General features: G+C 57.8%; 1 protein-coding gene across 1 annotated transcript; it reads right to left on the bottom strand.

Annotated features, from left to right (window-relative positions):
- Positions 1–2,739: 2,739 nt before the first annotated feature.
- On the bottom strand, positions 2,740–25,427 carry LOC134154520 (adenylate cyclase type 10-like). The gene is made up of 34 exons (XM_062601194.1): positions 25,274–25,427; positions 24,650–24,754; positions 24,214–24,252; positions 23,538–23,681; positions 22,830–23,035; positions 22,287–22,383; positions 21,866–21,954; positions 21,160–21,351; positions 20,795–20,916; positions 20,470–20,546; positions 19,961–20,150; positions 19,107–19,159; positions 18,494–18,647; positions 17,523–17,715; positions 17,107–17,193; positions 16,391–16,674; positions 15,669–15,805; positions 13,823–13,948; positions 12,609–12,863; positions 11,566–11,910; positions 11,030–11,081; positions 10,469–10,618; positions 9,816–10,038; positions 9,296–9,403; positions 8,748–8,926; positions 8,048–8,204; positions 7,357–7,561; positions 7,182–7,278; positions 6,837–6,952; positions 5,812–5,929; positions 4,683–4,878; positions 3,986–4,174; positions 3,342–3,445; positions 2,740–2,788 (listed from the first exon to the last, which is right to left on the bottom strand). The coding sequence occupies exons 1-34, from the start codon at positions 25,425–25,427 to the stop codon at positions 2,740–2,742; spliced, it is 4,992 nt and encodes a 1,663-aa protein (XP_062457178.1).
- Positions 25,428–25,551: the final 124 nt, after the last annotated feature.

Raw genomic sequence — 25,551 nt, 5'->3', positions numbered from 1 at the left:
GGTAGAATTCATCGATTTTGTAACTTCTGAGTGACTCAGTCTGGAGAGAGCAGCTCCCTCGGTGCCAGGGCAGCAGGGAGCTCCAGCAGCATCTTGCTGATGCTCCTTTCACAGCTCCTTTCTACAGTTCCTGCCGCAGCACCGGCCTGCAGCTGTGCACAGCACTGCCAGAAAACACCTGGATTTGGGGAGAAGCTTTCCACTCCTACCTGTAACTCAGATCAGCACCAGCACACAACCTGCTGCTGCAAGCAAAGGCAACCCCCTCTGGAGCCGCCCACTCCGGGGGCTGTACCGTGTTGAGCTCTCGGTTCTTGCCACCGTGAGCCAGTCACAGTGGCTGTGGTTGGAGAGGAAGGCAGCACTGTGCACCAAGATGAAGGTGGACACAACCATCTGGGACAACCGCGCTGCCCTCCTGCAGAGCACCGCAGCCACCATGGGCACCCAGAGCCCATGCAGGTGGACCCCATGAAGGAGGAGGAGGGGAGACTCTGGAGGTGGATGCTGTGAGGGGGCGGCCTGTCTGATGCCCCAAGGCCGTGCTCTGGAGCCTAAGAAGGAGGAGGAGGAGGTGCTAGCCCAGCAGGAGGCCCCCGCTGCCCACCAGCCAGGGCACGGCCTCCCCCCAGCAAGACCAGGCTGGTGCTGGCACCTAGCCAGGGGAAGACGAGCCCAAGGCACCGGGCTTGGAGGTGCAGAGAGCTGCTGTGCGGCCCCTCCTCCCAGACTCCCTTCCACCTCCCCTGCAGCACGGACACAGTGCCCGCGATCACCTCCCACCACTCCGCCACAGCTCTCCTTGGACTGTAGGATATGTAATTGGATAGGACGGGTTATTTAGGATAAGCATTAGTCGGATTACAGTATTACGATAGCGTGGCGTTGGTTATTGAATTCTTAGCGTGTAGTTACTCTTAGTCACAGTTAGGTAGAAGGGACAAATAGGGCATAGCTATTTGTCTTCCTGAGGACAGGTGTTAGTTACAGTTAGTATGAGTGATATTAGCATTATTAGTGTTGCTATTAGTTATTAGGATCCAGAGTTTGGTGTTGGTTACAGTAGCCTTGGTGTGTAGGTGGTTACAGTAGTCTTAGGGCAGTTACAGTTGAGAGTTTGTTCTCTTCTTCCCGGTGTAGAGTTAGTGTCTCTGTATCCGTAGTGAGAGAGGGACTAACCTGGGCCAGACCCTCACCAAGGCTGGGCTTGCGAAAGATCCTGTAGCCCAGAGGCAGCAGCACTGCCACCGAGGACCGTCACACGCACACATGCATGGGGTCCCAAGGCCACTCGCAGCTGGTGGTAGGACTGAGGCCCCCAAACCATCCTCTTTGCCTCTAGGGAAGGCAGCAGGACTCTGGCATCTCTTTCACAGGGACATGAGACCAAGGCAGTTCACCAAAGATGTGCCTAACGCCAGGATTTACGTCCTGGAGCACGTCCCTCGCAAAGTGACCGTGGCCACAAGTGTGCGCTTCATCCCTGCCTTCCTAAGAAACCTCCTGCGGTTTCTTAGGCACAAACAGCAGGAACCTGACTTCATGCCTCTCCTGAAGGCTTGCACCTCCTGAGTTGCTGTGGAGCTCTGCAGCGTGCAGGAATAGGACGACACAACGTGGCTGCAGACAGACAATTTCAGCAGGTGCCACCCCCAGGGCCCCCACCTGCTGCTCCTGCAAATTCACTCCAAGGTCACAGCACAGACACAAAGGACTTTGGCCCCTTCTCTGCTGGAGCCCCCCTGCCCCCTCTCACAACTGGTTGATTTTGCCTGTCTTCACAGCATTTCCTGATTCTCTCTGCAGTGGACACGGAGGATTTCTTCTGCTACTCAAGACCTGTGGCAACAGTCTGGGAGCTGATGAGTCAGCAGGTGTCACAGCTTGCAGGCAAGAGTGGGCCTCCTGGATAGCACAGCCCCGATCCCAGCAGCATGCGCTGGTGCCTCCCACCAGCGGGCAACCTCTGGGGCGCCTACGGCTTGAGGCACCACACTGCAGGGCTGTGACGGAAGGGAGTGATGAGAGATGAGATGGCACTGCAGAAACTCTCACTGCTGGTAGAACAGTGGGGAACTGAGTGATCGAAAGGAAACCAAGGCAGTTGTAGGCAAGACTGAATCCTGACTGGATCAACAGATGATTGGGCTTGCAATTGGTTTAAGCTGTGACTTCTGGGGAGAACAACAGTGCGAACTATGAAAGATTAATGCCACCCCCAAGGTGTGGACCCTGCTCTGGGCAGTGGGACTTCCCCCAAGATTCCACCCAGTGAGAAGTGGATACCTGCATCGCGATTCCCCCGTGACCGATGGGGCATCTTAATTCAGCCAGCTGGGAACAGGAAATTTGTCCTTTGGCTTCTAATGGGTCTGCAATCATGTATGTGGGATGCTTCACTTATATTTCTTTATTAATCATGGACGACTGCAGCAGCAAGGTACTCCCCAATTAAGGGAGGGCCCTGTGGCAGCTTACAGGGAGTTTATACAGTTTCCCTTTAACCAGAGAATGTTACTTTAAAAAAAAAAAAAAAAAAAAAAAAAAAAAACAACACCCACCATTTCATTAGTCAGGGACACGAGTACATAATACTCTTACCAACTTCCCTGCTTTGGTGGCTGTAAACTATGTCTTTATTTTAAAATGTTCTCTCTGCCAAGGACCTAACATCTGTGTCTTCTTAAGAAACACCTGCTGCAGGACATGAGTTCCACCAAGGACATGCATTTTGCTGTACTAACTTATCACAAAGGTGTAACCCTTGACATCCCCTTGTGCATAAAACCTGCAGAGAGAACAGAAGTTGCATTGTGCCTACCACCCCCAATCCCGTGGGGCTGCAGCAAGGAGAAACTCCAACAGGAGAACCAAACTGGCAAAGAGCTGGGCAGAGATGGCCTAAAATGGCCCGATGCATTACCTCTACCCAGGAGAACGGATACTACTTGGGAACTACTATATTACTATAGGAATTAACTAACCCCCCAGAGCTTTACCTTCTCTGGAGCGCTTTGTGCCTTATTTATCATATTCCTCACTTGATGGAAGCCTAAATGCTAAGTTCTTCAGAATGCTCACACTGTTTTGTTTTTTTTTTGGTTTTTGTTCTGAGTATTGACCTTAGTAATTGTGTAGGTGTTGGTTCAGTTTGACTCAGGTTGTGCAAACATTGTTGTGGGAAAGGAGAGAACGAGGCAGAATACAAGCAGGGGGCCGAAGAATGATGCTGAGTATATTAAAGGAAGAAGGAAAGGAAGAAGTGCTTGGACTAGCAGTGTCAGAATTTAATTCCCGGAGAAGAATCCTCCCTTTGCAGTGCTGGCAGCTTCAGCAGGTACCTGGAGCTACAGACCTCTGGCTTTGCTTGGTTCAGGTGGGGAAAATGTGGGGCTGTCTTCAGCCACAAATCTCCCAGGGGGCCTTTTCCAGTGAACCAGCACTCCTAAAGGAAGGGGGGGAAAAAGGCACAGTGAGAGCTGAGAAGAGCACGTGACCTCCAGAGCCATGACTTCTGCCTGGGAAGGCAACTAAGGCCTCTCTCAGCAGCTTGTTCCATCCATCAGCCAATGAGCCATGCTGCCAAAACCCCTCAGCGAGCAGAAGGAGAGGCAAGGCCAATTCAGACTCAGCACACGTTGACCCTGGCCTCCCAGAGCTGCCTTAAGGAGCAGGGAAAGATTCCACTTCACCACCACTCTGCCAAGCAGAGATGCTGCAAAGGAGCAGCTGCAGGGCATACTGCTTCCTCACGTACCAGTCCAGCCCCACTTGGCAGAGAAGGATCACAGCTGCTCTCTACCTTCCTCTTGAGCGGGGCTGAGAGCACCTACCAGCTCTCACAGGACTTTGAGCACATGCCCCTGAAGCTCTCGGGGGGCTCTCTCTGGGGCTACCTGCCACAGTACAGTGCGGCCCACCTTCTGCTACAGCAGGCTCAACTTCTGCCCAGAAAGCAACTCAAAGGCACAGGTGAGCAACTTACAGTGCTCATCTCCAGCCAAGTCTTCTCCAGCAGGTTGCCATGGTCTTCACAGGCTTGGAGGCCCTGATTGAGGCACAGCAGGCTCTGCTCTTCATTCCCCAGCATCAGCAAAATGTAGGCTTTCAGGTGGTAGACTCTGGGGTGGAAGACGGGGCTTGTGGAGCACCGAGAGAAAACCTCTTCGGCGAGCTGCCGAGAAAACAGCAGAGAGGTACATCAGGACAAGTCAGAGAGCCCAGCGATGGCTTGGCACAGAGAAGGGCGTCAAATCCCCAAAGAGAAAAACCAGCCACAAAGAAAGGAGGCGTGCACAGCTAGCAAGGCTGAGGTACCACACAAACCTCTCCTGAGCCCTAACACCTCCTATGGAGCAGGCATTTCAGCAGGGCTCACTAGCTCATGGCTGAGCAAGGCTCTTCTCCTCTCCTGTTTGGGCCAAGCAGTCCCACAAGGGAATTCTCACATGCCCAGGAAGACTGCCTTCACCTGACTGCCTTCTCGTCCCCCTCTTGCTGACACCTCTGTTACAGGAGTCTTTAGCCACGTTGCTCCCTAAGCCGCTACCCTCTGGCACTACCCTGACTCCATCCTGCCGTGGCTGCTTCTACCTGCACAGGTCAACCCACAGCTGCTAGCAACACAGCTTTCCCCAGAGGGCCCTTGCAGCATGCCCCTCCCACTCCTCCACATCCCTCACCCTTAGAGCCCTGCGGCAGCTGTCACGGGCCCTCCACGAGCCGTGCTCCATGTCCTTTTTCAGCACCAGGCTATGGCACTCCAGGAGCCGGCTGCACGCTTGGCTGGCCACAAGGCAGGCGCCAGTGCTCTTCAGCAGCCTCTTGGCCTTTTCAAAGGGCTTCTGGAAGTTGTCCCACTGCCCGAGCCTTGCAAACCTACATTGTCCAGAGGAAGAAAGGAAGCACATACAAACACACACTCAGGCACATTTTGTAGAGATGAGCAAGTAACCAAGAGGTCTCCTAGGCCATAGGCTCCAGCCCCAACCTGGCTTCCAGAGGCAATGCATCCTCTAGGACAAGGAAGCTACTGGGGGTGTACTGGGGGGCTGAACCGCAGCGTGTTGTAGCTGCTCCTGATAAGCATCACTGAGAGCACTGTATTGTAATCAGGCAGCAGTAGCTCAATTCCTTCTCTCCCGCGTGAACTTGGTGTTCTTGTCTCCCTGCTACATCACAGCTGAGCAGGAATCTACTGCTGTCCCTCCCAACAGGGTTCTCTCCGCTCCCCTTCCCTCCAGTTTGCTTGACCTGTTTATAAACGTGTGCGCATGCGTGTCTGTTTGTGAGCCAGCGGCACTCAGCACTCCCCCACAGTGATGAGCGAGACCACAGGGAAACTGCAAGGACTGGAACCCAGTCCCTTGCAGGCACCCAGGAGACACAAGCCATGCTAGGCAGGAGACTGGGACAACGGCTGCCTTCTCCCACAAACACAGCATTGCTCCAGGCCCTCGTGCCCTCCCCGAGCCAAGCTCTTGCACTTAGGCAGCATTCAGCCTGCATCGCTTTCCTGCGCTGAGAGAGAGCCACACCAGTCCCCCCCCAACATTCAAGGGGAAAAGGAAGGCTGTGGCTGTATGCCGCCAAGGCATCCTTCCCTGGCAGGGCTCCACAGCAGCACAACCTGGGGCTCCTTGCCACCTTGCTCATCCTGCGTGGCCCCCTGGCCCCTTTCACCATCATGCTCCAGAAGCAGCCGCCTTGGTGGACACGGGATGGGGGCATGTGATGAACGCAGAGCTCCCCCTTTCCCGGCCACAACCACTGCCTGGGCCTCTCCCCACTCAAAGCAAGTCTCCAACTTACCAAAGAGCCAGAGACGAATACAGTCCAAGCAGGATGCTGCTCTGCGCCTGGAGAAGGCAGTTGGCTTCGTTCTGCTCCACGAACCTCCTGCACTCTTCAAAGGACTTATACTGCCACCCTGCAATACAAATGTCTCTCAGAGAAGCAGCGAAGCAGCACCTCCCTCCCTGGCCTCACCGTGCCTCAGGCATTCAGAGCAGCAGAAAGCTCCAGCACAGGCGGCAAAGTTCTTGGCAGGCAAAGCACTCACAGAGCAACAAACCTCACAGGAAGCATGCAAGGGCTGCACTTCTACCCTAGCTCCTCAGGGCTGCTCAAGTGCACGGAACTGCCCTTGAACGCAAGGGCAGAGAACATCAGGAAGGAAACAAGAGAACTCCCAGCTCCCCTGACACCATGTCTTACCCTTGAGAAATCTGCAGCTTTCTAGCACTGCACAAAGGCACGCTGCCACTGAGCAGCAAGGACAGCGACCCCAGAGCACAGGCTCTTAGGTGCCTCCTGCTCAGGCACATGCCAGCACTGCTAGCCCTGCTTCCTGGGGAGCCAGAGCAGAGTGAGGCGGAGAAGAGCTTTCAGAAGGGGCAATCTCAAAATACAGCTAGGAAAGAGCATAACTGAAAGCACTGTCAAATTACTCTTGGCTCCCATGTTAGAAACGCAAAAGGGAAAAAAAATAACGAGGATGCAGGCGAAGAGAGAAATGCGCACAGCGGAAAGCTCTGTGGAGGAAATATAAGGATTGCTGGAGGCTCTGGGGTCATTGTTCTACCAGGAGAAAAACTGCTTTGGCCAGCACAACTGTTTCCATGTTTCCAGAGGACAGGGAAACCTGGCAGAACTCTTGTATTGTCTACTCCAGTCTCTAGAAGTCTTGTACTGACGGTGCACTTCTGCTTGTGCTGGGAGGGCTCTGCCTGTTTATACCGTGCACAAAGCCCCCAGCTCTGGCCCACAGCTCCAGGGGGGCAGCCTTGCCTGCCCAGCAAACAGGCTCTGGAGGGCCCTCCTCACTGAGCACGTACCAGCATCAAGCAAGAGGTCTAAGCAGCAGGAGAAGAAGCATGCCTGCCCAACGATCTCATCTGCTCCAGACACCTGCTTCTCTAGCCTGCGCAGCACTGCCTCACATTCCGGGTACCTGGGGAGGAACACAACGAGCCTCCAGGGAGCCTCTCCACGGGCTGGGAGCCCAGGCAGCACCTCCAGACACTTCCCACTCCCCTTCCCAGCACCTCTCTCTCCCTCGTTTTCCCTTCTTTGCTCTTCCTCCCAACTCCGTCCCACTTTCTCCAGCAGGCCTGTTCTCACCCAAAGGTCCCTGACCCCTGACACTGCGCAACCCCCACTCTCTCCAGCACCGTGATTACCTCATCTGCAGAAAGAGTGCCATGAAGAGGGTCCTGAGAACCACGTAGCCCAGGTCAGGCTTCTGCAGCTCCATGCAGAGCCTCTCAGAACGATAGCCTGGGAAGAGAACAAGCAGACTTGCACCGGCTCTCTCGGCAGAGATGCCTTCTTGCAGGCGGCGGGGGCAGTACCTACCTATGTCGACAGACAGAGGCAGATTTCCCAGGCTGAGGGTCAGATGGGACAGGGCCTGGGCAAAGCTGGCCGTGTTTAATATCCCTCCTCCAAAGAGCTGCACCTCAGCACTAAGCTGCATGGCCGCCCACCCGTATTGCAGCCACTCTTCCCGGCAGCCCAGGTTCTGGCAGCACAGCGCATATTCCAGGTAGGACAAGAGGACCTAGAAGGGTCCAAACACAACAATGCACACGACTCTGTCTCTCCAGGGCAATTCCTTGGCCTGGAGGGGACAGGCCACAACCCAGCTGCCAGCTTCTCTCTTCTCTTCCACTCTCACAGCGCGCACCCATACGACCAACTCTTCTTCCTACTGCCACTGCTAACTGCAGCCGTGCCAAGACAGGGGCCCCCGGCCTTGCACACCAGCATTATCAAGAGCCACGAGGAAACTACAGAATACACACAGTGGTGCTGCCTTAAAGCCAGAACCGCCTCCATGCTCACAATTAGGAAATTAATCCAACGCGAGGGACTACCCAAAGCAGCAGAAACCCACACCCTCTGGAAGTTCATCTGGAAAAGGGCAGGCACACGCACATCTTTGGGCTCTTCTTGCCGGAGGCAGGCCCTGCTGGTACTCTTGCCAGGCCATGGAAAAGGAGCCGTGTCAGGGACGGGTCTGCTGCTGCAGAGAGAAGGCACTCACGTGACTCGCGTCCTCGGACTCCTTGGCCGTGTTCACCTTCATGAGTGCTGCCAGGCGGGAGAGCCTCCGACTGCCGGCGGCGCTCTCCAGGCTGAAGAGCTGCCGCAGTAAGGACAGGCAGTGGCTTTGCCGGAACAGCCAGGGGAGCCTCTGCCTCCTGCCACACAAGGGAAACTGCTGGGCCACAGCCGCTAGGCACACTGTGCCAAGTCCCACGGGGCGGGGGAAGCAGGGGGATGGAGGAGACGGCTGCACCTCCTTGCAGAGGGGTAGCTGACGCAGGCATGGCCGCAGCGATACAAGCGGCAGAACCAAGGAGCACCACCCAGGAAACGTGACTGCTAAAGATGGTGCTTGGCACTACAGCCTAGGCAGGCCAAGCAAAGCTGGCCACCGGGAGGAAAAGGGGCCTTGCACGGGAGGCCTGCGCCTGGCTACAGCCTCTGAGCTTCCTCCTTCTCACAGCTCACCTCCACTTATGCCGACAGGCCCACCTCCTGCTCCTGCCAGCACACTCCCATCGCCTCCCCACACTCTGCTCCCCACTAACACCTCCCTGCTCTCACCAACACCATCTCCCATGCCAGCACCCCAGTAGCTGCCCAATACAACCCACAGCTGCTCCACCCATTAGCCTCCAGCTCCCTCAGCAGCTTTCCCTCTGCCTAGAAGAGCCTTTGCTTTCCCTTCTGCTTCTTACCCTGCCTCCTGAGGAATGGAGCAGTCTCTGTTCTTCTTGTGAGAGGCATGCTCTGACTTTTCCAGGACAAGCTGCAAGGCGGCGCCAGTGGAGGTCGTGGGGAATTTCCTCTTCAGCAGGCTCAATGCCTTCCTGATCATTGTCTTCGCCAGCTCCGTTTGTCCCATATGGTAGCAGACCTGCACAGCAAAAGGGCTTTGAAGGCAGTCCCGTTTGGCACAAAAGCTCATCCCCAGTGCATCAAGCAGCCCCAGGCACAGCTGGGAATCCTGAGCCTCCCAGCTACTGGGAACGCTAAGAACAAGGATACTGGGAAGGCTCCCAAAGGGCTCCGATTCAGCACATAACCAATTGCATGTCTCTGGTGGAATCAAGGCCAGGACCTCAGCTGGTTTGGGCCAGGGGGCAAAGGGGCCCCAGGAAAGCAGGCTGAGAGCAGTCGCAGTTAGGTGGGCCAGGGAGAGCCTGCCCCACCCCACCCTACCCCACAGGAAAGCATTGAACTCCACCAACCGGGGGAGCCCACCAAAACCACCCTGTCACCTTACCTCTCCTTTGAGGCTCAGCAAAGTGGCTTCTTCAAAGCAAGCAAGCGCATTTCCCTTCTTAGCCACCGAGGTCCTCAGCACTTCTGCTTTTCTCAGGTTCCGGAAGGCCTTTGAACAAGCACACAGAGAGCAGCTGAGCATCGCTGCCAAGCTTGTCCCCAGCCCCAGCACTCCCAGGTGCCTCCAGCATCTTGCTGAGGAGGCCTGCACCTGCCCCTGGTGATGCCCACCCAAGCACAGTCACGCTGCCTCTCACACCACGCGCACAAGCACTCCTTTGCACCACCTCCTGGGAGGTGCACCTTGCACCAAGGGGCTGCTTCACGGCCCTGTCTCTCTTGCCACAGGAGAGGCAAACAGGAGGCAAACGCTGGGTCTCACTCCCACCAATTCATCCCCGAGTCCCCACAAAGGCAGGCCCCCAGGCAGGCCCTATTGCAGTGGGGAAACTGGCTTGCTCAGGGCAAGGCACTTGAGAGGACTCCACGGGCAGTGGGCTCTGGCAAGCACGGCAACTCACCAGGTAGTTGTCGGAGACGTGCAAGTAGGCAGCCGCACCCTCCAGCAGATAATAAAAGGCTCGGGCGTCATTGCCCACTGCCATGTAGTGCTGAGCCAAGGGCACAAGCACCAAGTCCACAATGGCCTTGCAGCTGCAGGAACACTCCACACCCTGCGTCCAGTGGGTCTTGCTGGGCACCTTGTGCATCCATTCGGTCTTAGCCAGAAACTGCTTTGCTGCTCTGGAGACAAGATCACGGAGAAAGAAGACACCAAAGCACACACCAGTGTCACCAACACCGCTCCTTCAGCCTACGTTAAAGACACATTCTAGCACAGCACGAGGCCACACGCACGAAGGCACCGCGCGGGAGCCGTGGGTTGCACAGCTTTCCCAGGCGTGCTGAGGGAGCTCGCTCAGTCCTTCTTTCTACCCCACACAACAGTGACCGGCACCCAGAGTTCCCTGGGCCCTCCCAGCTTAAAACTGACACCACTGACTCCGGAGCGGGCCGCAGCCCCCCATCGTTTCTATGACTTCCCCCTGTGCTCCTTCCTCCCTTCTGCTCTCACCTTCTCTCCTCCCTCAAGACCTTTGGCTCTCCCCGCATGGCAAGCAAAGCCAGGACAACTCACTCACACAGCACGCTTTGGCAAGATTTGTTCCCTGACATTGCGGGCCCGTTGACCAGTATATGCTGGGCACTCTGAGGAGCCCTGGGGCCCCAGAGCACAGGCACAGTGGACTCAGGCAGGGCAGAACCAGCACGAGAAGCAACAGTTCCCCTTTTCAGCAACGGCAAGCCATTCCGTTGGGCATAGCTGTAACAAAGCGGCAGGAGCACCAATCCTGTTGGCGCCTTTGCTGCCCCCGCTCTGGAGGAGCACTGCTCTTTTAGGCAGGCAGAGAGACCAGCTGGCATTTCTGTCCCCTTCCACAAGCCACCCTGCCTCCAGGGGCTGCTTTGCCCCTGCACAGCTTGCAACACTGCTCTCTAACAGCTAGAAAGCCAGGGCTGCTCCACTCCAAACCACCATCAGCACTGGGATCCCAATGGCTTCCCCGAAGATACGCATCCCCATGGCCATCTCAACCCAGCTGCCTCTCACAGGCCTGCTCTTGCCAATGCTAGACTCACAATGGGCAGCCCAAGCGGGGAACTCCGCTTATCTCCTCTGCACACCCTCACCCCACTGCCCCCCAAAATCATCTTCAAAACCTTGGCTCCTCACTGAAAAATCTCCTCCAAGAAGCTCTTCTCTTTCGGTACACCACTTGAAGCATCTGCAAAGAAAGCATGGCATCAAACACCTCCTCACTGCACATGCCGTAGAGCTGCTTCTTGCCATTCTGTAGCACCAAGGGAGGAAGAGCAGAGCCAAAGGCACTGGCGGCAGCTCCCTCTCCAGCTCCTTCCCTGACATCTGCCTTCCATGTGGGGCTCAACTCCAGATTTAACCTAGCTTCACCAAGTGTACTAGACACACTAGCTAATACACCTCAGCCTGCTGAGCCACGCGTGCACCTCTGCCAGGAGATGGGCTGCCCTCCCGTAATTCTGGGAAAATGCAGGTGGACACGCAAGGGGAGAAAGGCGCTACGCTGTGGACACATCATCACTCTCATTGTGGAGCTGTGCTCAGTGGAGAAATGAACTAGTCCTACAAAATTATCCGCCTTGCACTGGAAGCATCCCCACGCTTGCGTGAAACAAGTGTGCAGTAGGAGTGGGCAGGACCCAGGCTCCAGAGCAGGGCACACAGCATACCCGTAGAGGCGGGGAGCTCGTCCGACTTCATCTCCTCGCTGGTCGCCAGGGAGGCCTCCCAGTTGCCCCAGTAGCAGTCGCTGCCATGCTCTTCTCCACTCTCGGCCTCCTGCGTGCTGCCCAGGGCCAAGCAGTGGAAGGCAACAAAGTCGCCTCCCCCGCAGCACTGGCACTTGTGCGCGTGCCTCTCCAGGAAGGCCGCACACTTGTGGTGCTGGGCCACCCTCTGTCCCTTCGGCCACAGTTCGTAGGCAGCCTCCTGCAGCAGCGGGGCGCAAAAGGCCAGCACGCCAGACTCCAGCCTCGCCCTCTGCTTGCTCTCCTCCATGGATGACTTCTGGGCATCTGAAAGGCAACGGGGCTTCCCATCAGCCAGAGCTGGGGCCAGAGCTGGGGCCAGAGCTCACGCATGCCATAGCTGCACCATGAAAGACAGGCCTTGGCGTAGGCACTTGGCAGGAAACCAGCGCTCCTGCACTCAGAGCCTCCGGGCCAGACAGCAAAAGGGCCCACCTTGCCTTCCTCACACTAGCACGGCCAGCGCAACAGGCTGCTGGCCTGCTCTCCCTGCCAACAGGCTGTGCAGCTGCGCTCAGGCGGCAGCTGGGGATGCTGCCAGCCGCAGAAGCAAGACACAGCCAGCTCTTTCTGCCCACTCTGCAAGACACTCCCAGCGCTAGGGGACAATAAAGATCAACGCACACTAAATCCCTCATCTGCACACAGTGGGAGGCAGGGTCAGCAGGTCAGGACTTTCGTACTCCCTCTCCTACACGGGCTATGAGCCGCGCTTGCAGGCAGGGCAGCAGAGGGACTCGCAGCACCTCACTGCAATATTGCCCTCCAGCACAAAGCACAAAGCACAGGCTCCTCGGAAACGGACTTGTCAGAGCTTTTAACAACCCATCCCTAACTCCCCGGGGTGCCATGAGCATTACACACCTCCTCCGGGCAGGGAGCATTCTCTGGGGAGCCCCACCGGGGACACAGACAGCGGCAGCAGCAGCCTGCAGTGCTCCCAGGCTCCCCTTACCACCTCTTACCGCTCTCCTCCTCCAGAGAGGTGCCTGACCCCTCGGTGGGAACACTGCTCTCTTCTGCCCCCTTGGCAGCATTCAGCCACTTGAGGATGTTGCATCTCACCAGGGCATTCAGCGCCTTGTTCAGCTTGGCCCTGCTCCACCCGGGAAGGATGTGGAACAGCAGCTCCGTGCTGAACAGCGGCCCTAGGATGGCTGCACACTTCAGAACCATCTGCTCCGAGGGCTTCATGCTGTCCAGCTCAGCCAGCGCAATCCCTGCCAAAAGCAAGCCACACGTCTCTCCCTTGCCCCTCCCCACCATCACAGCCTGCATTAGCTGCAACACTCGAGAGGGTAGATTCTTCCCTAGGGACCCAGCCCCTTGGACAACTGCAACCCAGGGCACGTGTCTTCAAGATGCCTCTGCTCCTGCTTGACCCCCAGGAAGCAAGGATGCGGGAAAGCAGAGATGCTCAGACGAACGCTCCCCCACTATGGATGGGCAGGGCAGCATCCAGCACATGCATATGTCCGGGGATGCAGCTTGCCAGCTCTGCGCTCTATTTATGTCCACAGGGCACACAGACAGAGAGCTTTTCCTGCACCGCTGAGGCCAGCTCAGAGCTCCCCACAACCCCGCATTTCCCTTGGTCACACAAGACTTTCCCCTTCTTGGACAAAGCAGCTCCTTCAAGAAGAACACTTGGGCATGGGGGACATTTCTGCCACCCGCATTCGGCCAGGGCTCGGCTCGAGGGCAGCCATGCTCATTCACAGCTTCCCATCCAGCACCCCCTAGAAATGGGGCGATTTCTGGGCCAGCCCAGAAAACAACAGGCAGAGAGATTCGCAAGACGGATTTGTTGGGCTTCAGTGCCTTGAGGCCCCCACAAGCAGAAGAAATTACAAACAGAACAATGAGGTGCAAAGCCTAGTTCAAAGCTCAATCGGAGCCATGACAAATATCCCCTGGAAATGCATTTTCTCTTGCTGAGAACAGTCTGCTCCCAATACCTTCCTTTCTCCGCCCCCTGCCCACCCCATCCCACTCAGAGCAGACAAGATGCATGTTTCTCTGCGGACAATCCCATGGCACCAAAGCAACCTGCCCAGCTTAGTCCCAGAGGGGAGAGGCTCAACTCTGCAGCACACCGAGGCCCACACTCTCCAGCTCATGCCCTGGCATAGGCACCCAGCACTGCTGCCAGCTGCCGCAGCGCGGCTCAGCCCCTCACCTTTCAACGTAGGGGGAAGTACAGTGTTCTGCAGGGTCACATCCGGCCTCATGGTGCACACCCTGCGGTCCTTCCCCGCGCTGGAGCTCCGTGCTGCTGCGGTGGTTGAAGCCTCCGTCACAGAAGCTGAGCGGCACAAGGGAGCAGGGGAAAGCGATTAGCAAAGGGAGACAATTCATGTCATGACTTCCTGCTTGCAAACACTACAAAATCCACCTCAGCTGGAACAAGGCCTGCCTCAGGTGGCCTGATGCACTTGGCCTGCACCAAACATGCTCGCTAAGACGAGCAAAGCACTTCCCTTGCATACCTTTGTTTCATAGCCCTTCCCTAACATTAGCTGTTGCCAGGCAGTTTCCCCAAACACTCCCAAGTCAAAGGCTCCAGACCTCCTGACTGGGGAGGCAACGCCTCAAGACAGAAGGCAGCAGTGTTGCTGTCATCCCAGAGGCAGGCACCTTGCCAGTGCAAATGCAAAATCGGGGGTCACTCAGGGCTGCTGCCAGAGCCATGGCAAGCTGGTTGGCATTCATCCCTAGGTCGTGTTACCACTGCCGCCTTCACTTAGTAGCACCTTTGGGGGCTTTCACACTTTGGCATTCAAGTTCCCAAGGCCTGTGCCTCGCCTCTGCTGGGTTTGATGTCAGACTTCTTTGCAAGTGACCTTCTTTGCCTTTTGCCCAGGGAAATACATGCACATTCCAATGCCTCTTAAATAACACGCCTACATCGGCTAGAGAGTAGAGTTGTCCAGGGCATCCCAAGAATTTGGGCAGCGACTCAAAGGGCCAGAGAAGGGATTTTCCACAGGTCACACAGCAGCACCTCCAACGTCCCCATGAAAATCCACCCGCGTGGGGCATGCTAGAGGCAGAAGCAGCATGCCCCGCTTTGTGCCTAGCCGGGGTCTTGTGTTTAATCTCTCTCTCTCTTTAGCCAGAGCGTGCCCAAAGCCAGCCTGCGGTCAGGCTGCTCTGCGCCTGCCTGCCCTCGCCCCGCACACGGAGCTTCGTAAGCAGCTGTGCTCAGGGACAGTAATTGCTCTTTCCCACCCCTTCAGGCAGGCTTCAAACTACGCTTTGGCCTATCAGGCAGAGGAGAAGGACGGCAGGGGCTCACAAAAGCCAGAGTCCTCAGACCACCTGCTGATGAAGAAGTTTCTTCTAACCAACAAACACGGTGTGCGGCAGGAACATAAAGTGCACCAATGCCGTATACCCATATAGAGAAGAGCCTGATCCCAGCAGGAGCTCTCCTTGAAGCAGCAGACCAGGCATTGTGGACTCCAGGCATCCATTTGCCTTCCCTTGCCCTCAAGTGTTTTCGCTAACGCACTCAACTCTTCAGGCCCTCTGTCTGGTCCTCTAAATGCCTCCCACCCAACATCCCTCAGCTCCCTCCAACCTCAACCCTTCAGCATTCACCCCTAGCAGGCCTTACAGCACCTGGCACCATGTGTCACTGACGGACTCAATCCAGCCCTGTGGCTGTGCACAAGGAACATTCCAGCCACAGGACTCACCACACTGGCCCAGAAGAAGCACCTGTGTTCCTATGAGTTCACGACAAGACCAGCACTCATCTGAGTGCAGGCAGCAGCTCTGCTCCTCCTTTGAAATTGGCTGCCATGGCACCCTTACTTGTCCTCTCAAAGACACCAGAACTCCCCTGCCTCGGCTTTGGCTGTCCCAGCAGCAAGGCCTGTACAAACCCACACCTGATCCACACCACGATCTCTATGGCTGCAAGAGCTGACAGTGCCAAGTTCACAGGGGAAGCCTCGGGCAAGAATGCGCTGGGGAAAATGCACCACAGCAACTAGGCAATCGACCGCAAAGGTGCTTACTGAAGAGGCTCTCCCACTTGTCCTCTCGTTTCCCATCCTTCCCCAGTGGGTGGAACAAGAGCATGTCATGGCCAAGAAGGTAGCGCAACAGTTCCTCACAGTAATAGGGGATGCCGTAGCTTCTTTGCGTCAGCAACCTGCAAAGGAGCACATCCAGCACTCACTGACACAGGCAAAGGCAGGTCAGGTGGGTGCTGAGCCACTTGGGCAGAGCACAGAAACCAACGTCTTCACCACAGATCCACCTCACTTCTGAAAGGGCCACGACTCCCACGGGCTTTGGGGCCTGAGTCACCCGGAAGATACAGCCTTTGCTGGAATCCTCGGGAAAAGCAGTGCAGATAGAGCCCCAAGCAAGCCTTGTCCTTCGTGTCCCCAACAGCCTAGATACTTTCCGGCACCAGTGAGAACCTTTGCCCCAGTGAATCACCCCTCAAAGCCTCACCACGCAGACTAATGCCTTTGCCACCCCTGAGCCATGCCAGCGTGCAGGACCACTTCCTTCCTGCCTTCCGGTGCAACACAGGAGGCTGGACACCTCCTGTGCTCTGTGCCTAGGCAGCTGCCCACTCGCAGCTCACGACTGTCAGTATGTCCCACTGGCTAGAGGCACTGGCCCTTCTAGAAGCTCTGCACTGCCTTTTCTAGGGCTTCATTCCCTTTGCCTCTCTGCACAGCTTCAAGCCCTCAGCAAGAGCTCACAGGCCCTGCCTGTGACTTACGTCTCTAGATCCTGGGGCAGGCTGACAACTCCAAGCGCCTGGCAGGCTTTCTGCACTACAGCGGAAGGCTTCAGCTCTCCCAGACGAACACAACTGGTTTTTGGCAGCTTCAGGATGTCTACGGCAGCTTGGCAAAGCCTCTGTCTTCTGCAGTGACTGGCAGTGAAGCTCATCACCATGAAGATTGAGACATCCCTGAGCACGCTCCACATAAGACTCCAGGAGGGAGAGTCGATGCAGTGGGCGTTGTCGATGACAAATACAACGCCATCTTCTTCAACAGTCTGAAACAAACAGCTTGCTCTGGGGGGATTCTGATGGGTTCTCAAGTAGCCTCCATAGCAGCAACTTTGGCCTCTTTCTCTCCCTCTCCAGACAGAGAGGGAGAGAGAGAGACGGAGAGAATGCTCTGAAGCCTCTTTCCTCTCCCCAGCTACTTAGGCATTCAGAATCTTACTGGCTTGCACTTTCTCTGAGACTTTAAGGCCTCTGGTGCAAAGTAGGACAGAAGAAAGAACCTTGTTGCTCCTCCCAAGCACGTTCCCACCAACTTTATGGGAGGAAAGGTATCGGGGCTATGGGCAGGGGTGCTTGGGCTATGAAGGGTAAGGACTCAGGTACATCGTCCTCCCGCCAGCTCCCACCACTCTCCTCCTGAAGCCTCCGCCTGTGGCATTGGTGTCTTTCTCTGACCCCCAAGGGAGAGAAGAGCTCACCTTCTGGAGCACTTTCTTCAAAACCAACTCCAGCTCCATTTGCCTTTGAGTGCCACTCATCTGGGAAACTGCCGTCGAGAGGGGAAACTGCCCAGAAAAGCACAGTCATAGAGAAACAGCCTTCCAGGGCTTGCAGCACACCTACCCACCACACAACACCAACCCAGCAAAATGCCTCTCCTGGCCTCACCATCAGCCCTCTCCCCAACACAGCTGCAAGGAGACAACACAGGTCATCAGCCCCATCTCCAAGCTGCTCTTCAGTGCCTTTTGCCCACCGCGCTCAGGAACAGAAGCCTGCGCTATATGCCCCTGCTCTTCCCTCCAGGCAGCCAAGCGACTCCCCACCAGAGCCTCCAAACTACTAAAGCTCACAAGCAGCCCTTTGCCAGGGCCAGAGAGGGCTTCGCTCTCACCTTAACGAGGAAGATGTCGTTGAGGAGGCAGTAGCTGCTCTCTGCCATCAGCCCTTGGAGCTTTGCCTGCAGCACAAGCTGTCTGGCACTGCACGATTGACATGCCTGCAGGCCCAGGGCCATGGCCAGCACCATACGGAGGGCAGAGTAGACCTGCTTCAGGTTTAGCTCTGTCAGTTCCACGGCCACCACCCTGCCACGCAAAAGCAAAAGGGACCGAGATTCAGAGAGCAACGCAAAGAGCTGCAGACTTCCAAGGCAAAACTGTCAGAGAAGAGGCACGTCATCCAGGGCTGTCTGCAAGGGAGCTCTGGACACACAGCCCCAGACGGATTCTTCTTCCGCACACCTCCAAGTGCTTCACAGAGGGCCAAGCTTTTCCCGCGTCTTACAAGGAAAAGCCACAGAGGGGCAATTGCTGCCAAGCCCCTGGGAGAGCCACCACCACACCCGGTGTCTCCACAGCTCTCAGCACCTCCCCCTGCTCAGCAACTTGCCAGCTGAAGAAGCAAGGACTGAGCAAGTTGGGCCTTTGTGTTTGAATGCCACAGCTTTGCCATCTGCCTCCTATACTACGGAAAGCCTTGGCCACCCCAGGGGCCTTTGGGGATAAAGCCCAAGGGCAAGCAGCCTTTCTCTGGCAGCTCCACCACACCACTCCCGCCTCCCCCAGCATCTTTCTTCTCCTTACTCTCCAGGTGCATGAAAAGCACGCAGCTTGGGCTCTTGCCAGACCTTGCTGCCTGGCCTAAGTTTGCAAGAGCAACAGCCCTGGCTCCACAAGCCACTTCCAGCTCCCGCGAGACGTAGTAGGAGAGCGTACAGCTGCTCCATACCAGCGGCTCCAGGAGGCTTTTCAGGGATGCTGCAGGCCAACGGCCAGCAGCACTAGCAGAGGGGCTCAAGGATGCCACGAACATCAGTGGATGGGCAAGGGAAGTGTCCCACACGTAGCGCTCCAAAACACTCACCTGTGGCCAGCAGCCTGGCCTAAAAATGCCAGCTCAGTGAGTAAATGGCTCTTTCCAGAGCCAAGCACACCCTCAAATGCTAGGATGCTGCTTTCGTGACAAGTCCTGTAGGCTTTCAAGGCACTTTCAAAGAGGGCAATCTCCTCCTCGCGACCTGTGAAGGCAGACAAAAAGCAAGCTGCTGCAGCGAGCTCAAAAGCCAACAACCTTGGGCAGCCTCCCCTCTTGCTGCCACTGCACCTTCCCTCCACCGCACCTGCGAGCCTGCCCGCACCCAGGGCTCCTTCCCACCCTAAGAGCTACAATTCTGCAGCTAGGCCTGCCTTAGGGCACTCACAGCCCCACCTTCCTGCTGGAGCCTGGGAGCAACTGCTTTCTTGAAAGCTCCTGACACGCTAATGGTGCAGGAAGGCAGGAAGCACTAGGCGTCTCACTCTGATTCCCACCTCCACTTCTGGCCCAACTCCAACCTTACGAACGAGCTATGAGCCTAAACCTGATGGCCACTGCAGGCAACACCATCCCTTGCAAAAGCATCTCCATTCCCAGGCTGGTACTAGCAGGTACCCAAGGGCAAGAAATGGGCATACACAAGAGCAAGGCATTCACCTACCGAGCAAGGGGCCGTACTCTGACCTCTCCTCCATAAGATCCAGGCCAAATATGCTAGCAGGGGGAGAGAAAAACAAAAGTCAGTGAAGGAGGCAGAAGCTGGAGGACAGAGAGTCATGCGTGCAGCTGAGGACACACTCTTGCCTACCCGCTCCTCTTTTGAGCATAATGGCAGCCTGGCCACGCTCCCACCACCAAAGTTCACGCTCATTCAGCAGAGAGTGCAAACACCAAACAAGCACAGGGAAAACTTCCAGCACATGGAAGTCCAAGGGCTTCTGCCCACACTGGCACAGCACACGCTATCAACGTGCAAGCAACAGAGGCCAAAACATCATCCAAAGAGAACCTACAAGCCTGGCCCAGAGGAACAGCTCCAGTTTCACCAGCAAGCGAGCAAGAAGACAGGCCTGGCCACCCACACTTGCCCAGGGGACCAGCACAGACCAAAGTGCTTTCCAAGAGCTTCCTGCTCAGAAGCAGCCGAGATAATACCCCCTGGGTGGGTCACAATTGCCACTGCATTGCACTTGCATGCCAGCAAGCAAGCACAGGGCAGAAAGCAGAGTTGCAGGCCCTCTGGGCAGGGGCTGACAGGCCCCTCTGGGCCTACGGACTCCCGAGAGCCCTCTCCACCCCTACGCCATCACTCCCACTCTCTCAACAGCAACAGGCACCAAGGTGAACAGGCAAAAAGCACGGCCGTGCTATGGCTTTCCCTCTTCTCAGCCACAGTGGTGGGAGGCCTGGGGAGGGCAGCAGCTTGGCCTCTTTCTGCACAGCTCCTCTTTTTCCCCAAGGCTGCACCCTGTGTGCCTCCACGCCCCCAGCAGCCTGCTCAAAGAGCACACTCACAGCTTCTGCGACATCCCCAGGTACTGATAGACAGTGCCAGGATCGCCAACCCCCTTCATCTGGGCCTTCGGCAGCTCCTTGAAGTAGGACCGGGGCAGCCGGGATGCTGCGTAGGTCGCCGCATCGCAGGACACCAGCCCCGGGTAGTGCTCCATCAGCCGGGCAGCCAGGTTCACCTTCTGGCCCATGACTGCCACAGAGAGAGAGCACGCGTTGACGTCCTCAGGAGAGCAACCCGCACCACCCTTCCAGGCTGCCGGCTGCATCCCCTGCAGCACAGGCCAGCACAAAACCCTGCTGAGCACGAGCGAGAGCAACAAGGAGGCTCACAGCCCGTCCCCCGTCGTACGGCAGGACCCGCCCCGCCTCCGCCAGTCCCGACGTGCTGCCGCAGGCCAAGCCCTCGTCCTGGCCCGGCGCCCAGGGCCCACAGCTTCTTCCCCGACACTCTGCCTCTTCCCTTCAGAGACGCGGCCCGGGCACCCGCTCCGCAGACGGACACCTCGTACCTGTGTACTCGTGCCTGACGCGGTGGCCGACGACTCCGCAGAACGCCGTCCCGCTGGTGACCCCCACGGACACTGCCCTGAGGCGCAGGCAGAGCAGCAGGGACTCAGCAGCGCCCGTGCGCAGTCCTGCCTGCCCACCGCCGCCCCTTCCCCACGTCCCCGCGCTCTGCCGTCTGCCCCGGCAGCGCAGGCCTCGGGGACCGGCAGAGCCCGGCAGCGGACACGCCAGCTTGAGCGGGCTGCGTGTGCAGAGCAGCCAGGCGCTCTGGCACCCCTCCGCACCCCCCGCCCCAGGCCGTCCCGGGCAGCACGCCTCCCCACTCACTCGATTTTCCCCAGCCTGCCGGAGCAGGCGGTGGAGATTTTAATCGCGCTTTCCAAGGCGCAAACGCTCTCGCAGGGCAGCTTTCCTCCAGGGAGGCCAAACACACACAGCAGCGTGCAGCCCTGCCGAGGACAGAGGCAGCACACCTTGCCGCAACGCCTGCACCAAACCCTTCCCGCCCTGAGACTCCAGCCTCCGCCGACCGCAGCAGAGCTTCAGGGCAACCCCAGAACACAGGGTACCGCTCCCAACGCCGAGGCAGAGCTGCTTCCTCTCTCCCCACCGTGCGAGAGACAGAGCCGCTTCCCTCCTCTCCACCACCACCCTCGCCCTCGTGCGCGGGGGCACTGCTCCTCCACGCTCACCTTATCAAACATGGAGATTTTGTTGATTTCGCCCTTGTGAGGACGGAGGATCTCCGAAATCAGCACGCTGCTGTCCTGGATAGCCTTGCAGATTTGCGTTAGGTTGACCTTGGCAGCAAACTGCAGCTTCACAAAGAGGCAGGTGACCGGCCGCAGCTCGGATAGGCACGCCAGGGGCTGTCTGTCGTCAATCTGGAAGACAGCAGCGGGCCACCTCCACCAGCCAGCTCGCCCTGGGCGCTTCCTGCCTGCAGCAGATACCAAGGCAGAGCGCACAGAGCGGCAGCAGCGGGCGCTCTCAGAGGAATGCAGAAAGCCTCCTCGCAGCGCAAAGCAGGCGTCAGCCTGCGCGAGGCAGATACGCAACAGTGCAATGCGGCACTGGGCATGGATGGACACAAGGGGCCACCCTCAGCAACGCTGTCACCGCTCCGGAGGCATCTCTCTCTTACCCCGGGGCCATGGCCAGAACAACACCAGTGGAAAATGCAGAGGGCAATCCACCCCGCCCTCACCCCCGGCGCTCTCTGCAGGAGCGCACAGTCGGCAGGTTTCTGGCCCCTGCAGCACTCCTTTCCCAGGTTTTTGCATACGGGGGCATTTTCTTTGCCTTACCTGCTGTCTGGAGAACTGCCGCTCTGCAACACACATCTCCTTCTCCCCTCCCTCTCCCCCAAAAGGCACCTCCCAGCACTCGTGGCCATACCTTGCGCAGGACACTGGCTGGGATGTACTTCCTCAGCACCTTCCCCTGAGCACGATGAGGGGCCAAGGTAACCGCAGGCCTCAGGACGCCTACGCAAGGAAAATACACGCGGTCACTGGCAGCAGGGCGCTACGAGCCTGGCTACGGGGGCCTCGCAAAGCAGGGGCTGGCACTGCAACTCGGGGAGCAAGGTCCTCTGCCCTTTGCCCGTGTGTTCCTCTTGCAGGTGCTCAGCCACAGCAGTCCCCTGGAAGCAGCAGGAAGCAGCCAGTGCCTCTGCTGCAGCGCAGCTGCGCCCCAAGCACAACCACTAACTAACTGCAAGGGGGAGAGGGCAGAGGCCAGGCCCCAGCAGCCCCTCCGCAAGCCAGTCCCCATCTTTCTGGGCTGGCACAGAACAAGGCAAAGCCGGAGCACTCACCTGGCATTTCAGGAGAACGGCAGTTCAGCTGGGCTCGTGTGAACTTGGAGAAAAGTTCTTCGCGTTCCGACACAGACATCCGCTGCACGCCTGTAACCTGGAGGCACACGCAGCAGAAGCACTGCCATCAGCCTCCCCAGGAGTCCCAGGGCACGCGTCCTACCCTCCCTCCATCCCGCCCTCGCTTCCCAGAGAAGAGGAGATCTCCGTGTAGCAAAGCCACCTTGCTGGATTTGCACCGGGACAAACGCTGGCATCAGCAGCACACGAGCTGTGCAGCCATCAGCCACGCACCCCGACGTCTACAGAACACCGCCACGACCCCAGCAGGGCCAAACCCTGACACTCCCTCCTGACCCCACTGCAAACCCAGCAAGCACAATCCACAGCTAACCCTCAGCTGGAAGGGCAACAGCTACAGCTCTCCACCTCCGCTTTACAGCTACGACCCCCACAACGCCCATCTCCTCAGCCTTCGCACACCTTCCTCCCTCACCCCCAGCTCCAGGTGCCCCAAACAGCTCTAGAGGCCATCTCACCCACCTTCACAGCTCCTTGGCCTTTCACTCTCTTGCTCTTCACCTGGCTCTGGTTACAGAGCTCCCAGCAGCTGGCTGACAGGATAATATCACTTGCACTTGCAAGGTTTTGCGCCTGCCAGACCTCACCCACGGCCTTGCCAAGGATCAGGAAGTGCTGCTCCTTGCGGTCTCCCACAGTCAGCAGCGACATGTGCCCTGCAGAGATCCCTGGGGAGAGACAAGCACGACTGAGGCGCAGAGCACTTGCACCTCCGCAGCCTCCCGCAGCGGCAACTCTCCACAGGCTCCGTTCCAAGCTCAACCCTGGAGACAGGCTCCTGCTCTCAGCTGCTTCAGCTGGAGGCACCCGTCCTTCATTACGGAGTCCAGCTGGAGTGTCGATGGGGAGGGGGTACAAAGTGGGGCCTGCCAACAGAGGGGCCTGAAACGGGTGCCTAGAAAGAGGCACATGAAGCTGACACTGACATGTCTTCACAGCCACAGCACCCCAGAGGCCCAGCACACCAGCACCTTTGCTGGCCATCTGCTCAGGGTGCGTGCAGGCAGCTTGTAAGCGGCTGCCTGAGAGCACACAACAGCCTTCCAGGCAGAAGGTTTCCACTGGCCCCACGAGGGATCACCACCTCTCCCCCAGGCGGAAAAGCAGCCTGTGGCCCTGCACAGGGCCATGGAGCCACACACGGCACAGCTTATCCAGCACACCCCATACCTATCTTCAGTCGGAGCTTCAGACCCACGTCTGTGTCACGGACGCTGTACTTCTCCTGGATTTGCCGGCAGCACTGCAGCACCAGGCTGATGGTGTCTCTCAGCTGTGTTTCCCTCACTCTCCACAGCACCAGTACAGCATCCCCTGCAGAAAGCAGGGGAACAGGGGAAGGCTCTCGTGAGACCTGACGCTCCCTGAGCTGCACCCCCCTGCACGGACAGCAGGAACCGGCAGGCGTGCTGAGGAAGAGGCACTCGTCGGAAGGCCTCCTCCTCAGCTACAGCTCTCTGGGCACAGGGATGCCTTCCCCTCCCCCAGGCCAGCTACAACAGCAGCCATGCCCACAGAGGATGAAGGTGCACAGTGTGGCTACAGGAACACGGGCACCCCTGCAGCTGGTCCCACTCAGGGCAGAGATGAGAGGCCTCTCTCATCCCCTCCTTCCTACCATGCTGCCTCAACTCCCAAGCTCCCAGGCTGCCTCCCCAACACCTCCACACCAGCCCTGTCCCACTGCAGCTTCCCGCTTGGGGCCTGCGATGGCAGCTCCCCAGGAGCACCTGCGTGCCAACAGAGCCTCCCCTCTGGGCTTTGCCAGCTCACAGCTCACTCTGTCCTCTCCCCTGGCACGCCTCTGCAGTGGCAGCAGAGATAAGTTTCAATTAGAAAGACATACCTGCAAACTTCAAGATGTCTCCTCCAAAGCCCAGCAGCTCTGCAGGCGAAAGAAAGCAAGAGAAGAGTCACCTCTGCACCTTCTCCAAGCAAGCCACAGAAGCAGCCACTCTGCTGCCCGAGCAGCACAGGGGCAGTGGTGCCTGGTGGGGCACCATTCAGGAAAGCACAGCTCCAGCCCCGCCTCTACACTGCTCACAGGCACCACAGCACTGGTGCCTATGGTACTGGGCACTGCCCAAAGGAGCTAGTGAAGATAAGACACCCATTTCTCAGCACCAGTGTCCCCCAGCACAAGAGCCCAGCTGCTCTCGGTGGCCCTCAGCACCCACAGAAACCCCCAGCACGCGGAAGGAGGCTGCCTAGCGCACCTCTCTGCTCTCCCAAAGAGCAGCCTCATGGCACCGTCCCAGACAGTCCTGCAGAACGGCACTTACCCTCCACAATGTCGCCCATGTAGTCATTGAGCGTTTGCGTTAGCTCGTCCGCACCCCGCTCGAGGCTGACGCTCTGGCTAAACTTCTCTGTCAGAGCAGTGAAACCTCAAAGAGGCACAAACAGGCACAGAGGAATCAGCAGGTGCCTACATGGCCGCCAGCTTCACGCTCCCACCTCAGAGAGCGTGCGCATTACATCATGCCCTGACCTGGCTTGTGACAACGAGCCTGCACCACCCAAGAGAAACCACCACTCTCGCATTGGCCACTGCTCCCGGCAGCGTGCCTTCTCCCACACCACACAGCCTGGAGCAGGGGCCCCTGGCCCACGCGCTCTTGCAGCCCGTGGAGGAGTGCCTAGCACTGGGTACCTCTGCTGAGCCCAACTAGCCAACTCCCGGCCTCTTGCAGGCCTCTCCTCTTTTGGAGCCCCTTGTTCCTCCTGACGTCAGCCACCTCTGAGCTCTACTTCCCCCAAAGTGGAAGATGGCAGCAGCAAAGAGGCCTCCTCTGATGCAGTCTCCACCAGAGGTGGCACCGGGGCTCCCAAAGGTCCAGAAAGTCCCAATGCCTCGTGTCTCTGACTTCTTCTCAACCCCCGCCCTTCACAAGCCTTGGACCCACCTGAGACGTCCGCAAAGAGCAGTACTCCATGAAAATTCTGAACGCAACGGGCTTCGTGCCTCAAGTCCTCAGATAAAATGAGGTCGGGGACGTAAGCAGCTACTTCCCCGAGTTCTGAGCAGTGCTTGGACCTTCTCTCCCAGGCACAAGACATCGTCAGCGCCCTTGGGGTACACAGGGTACCTCAGGAGAAGACGACCGTGCCCAACCGGGAGCAGGCTAGCACAGCACCACGCAGGGTTGCGCAATAGCCTGGGGCCTTGGGAGGGGCTGCTGGC

This window comes from Rhea pennata, unplaced genomic scaffold (genome assembly GCF_028389875.1).
Source record: "Rhea pennata isolate bPtePen1 unplaced genomic scaffold, bPtePen1.pri scaffold_32, whole genome shotgun sequence".
NCBI classification, from domain to species: domain Eukaryota; kingdom Metazoa; phylum Chordata; class Aves; order Rheiformes; family Rheidae; genus Rhea; species Rhea pennata.
The sequence above is the reverse complement of the archived record's forward strand: the minus strand, read 5'-3'. Positions and strand labels throughout refer to the sequence as shown.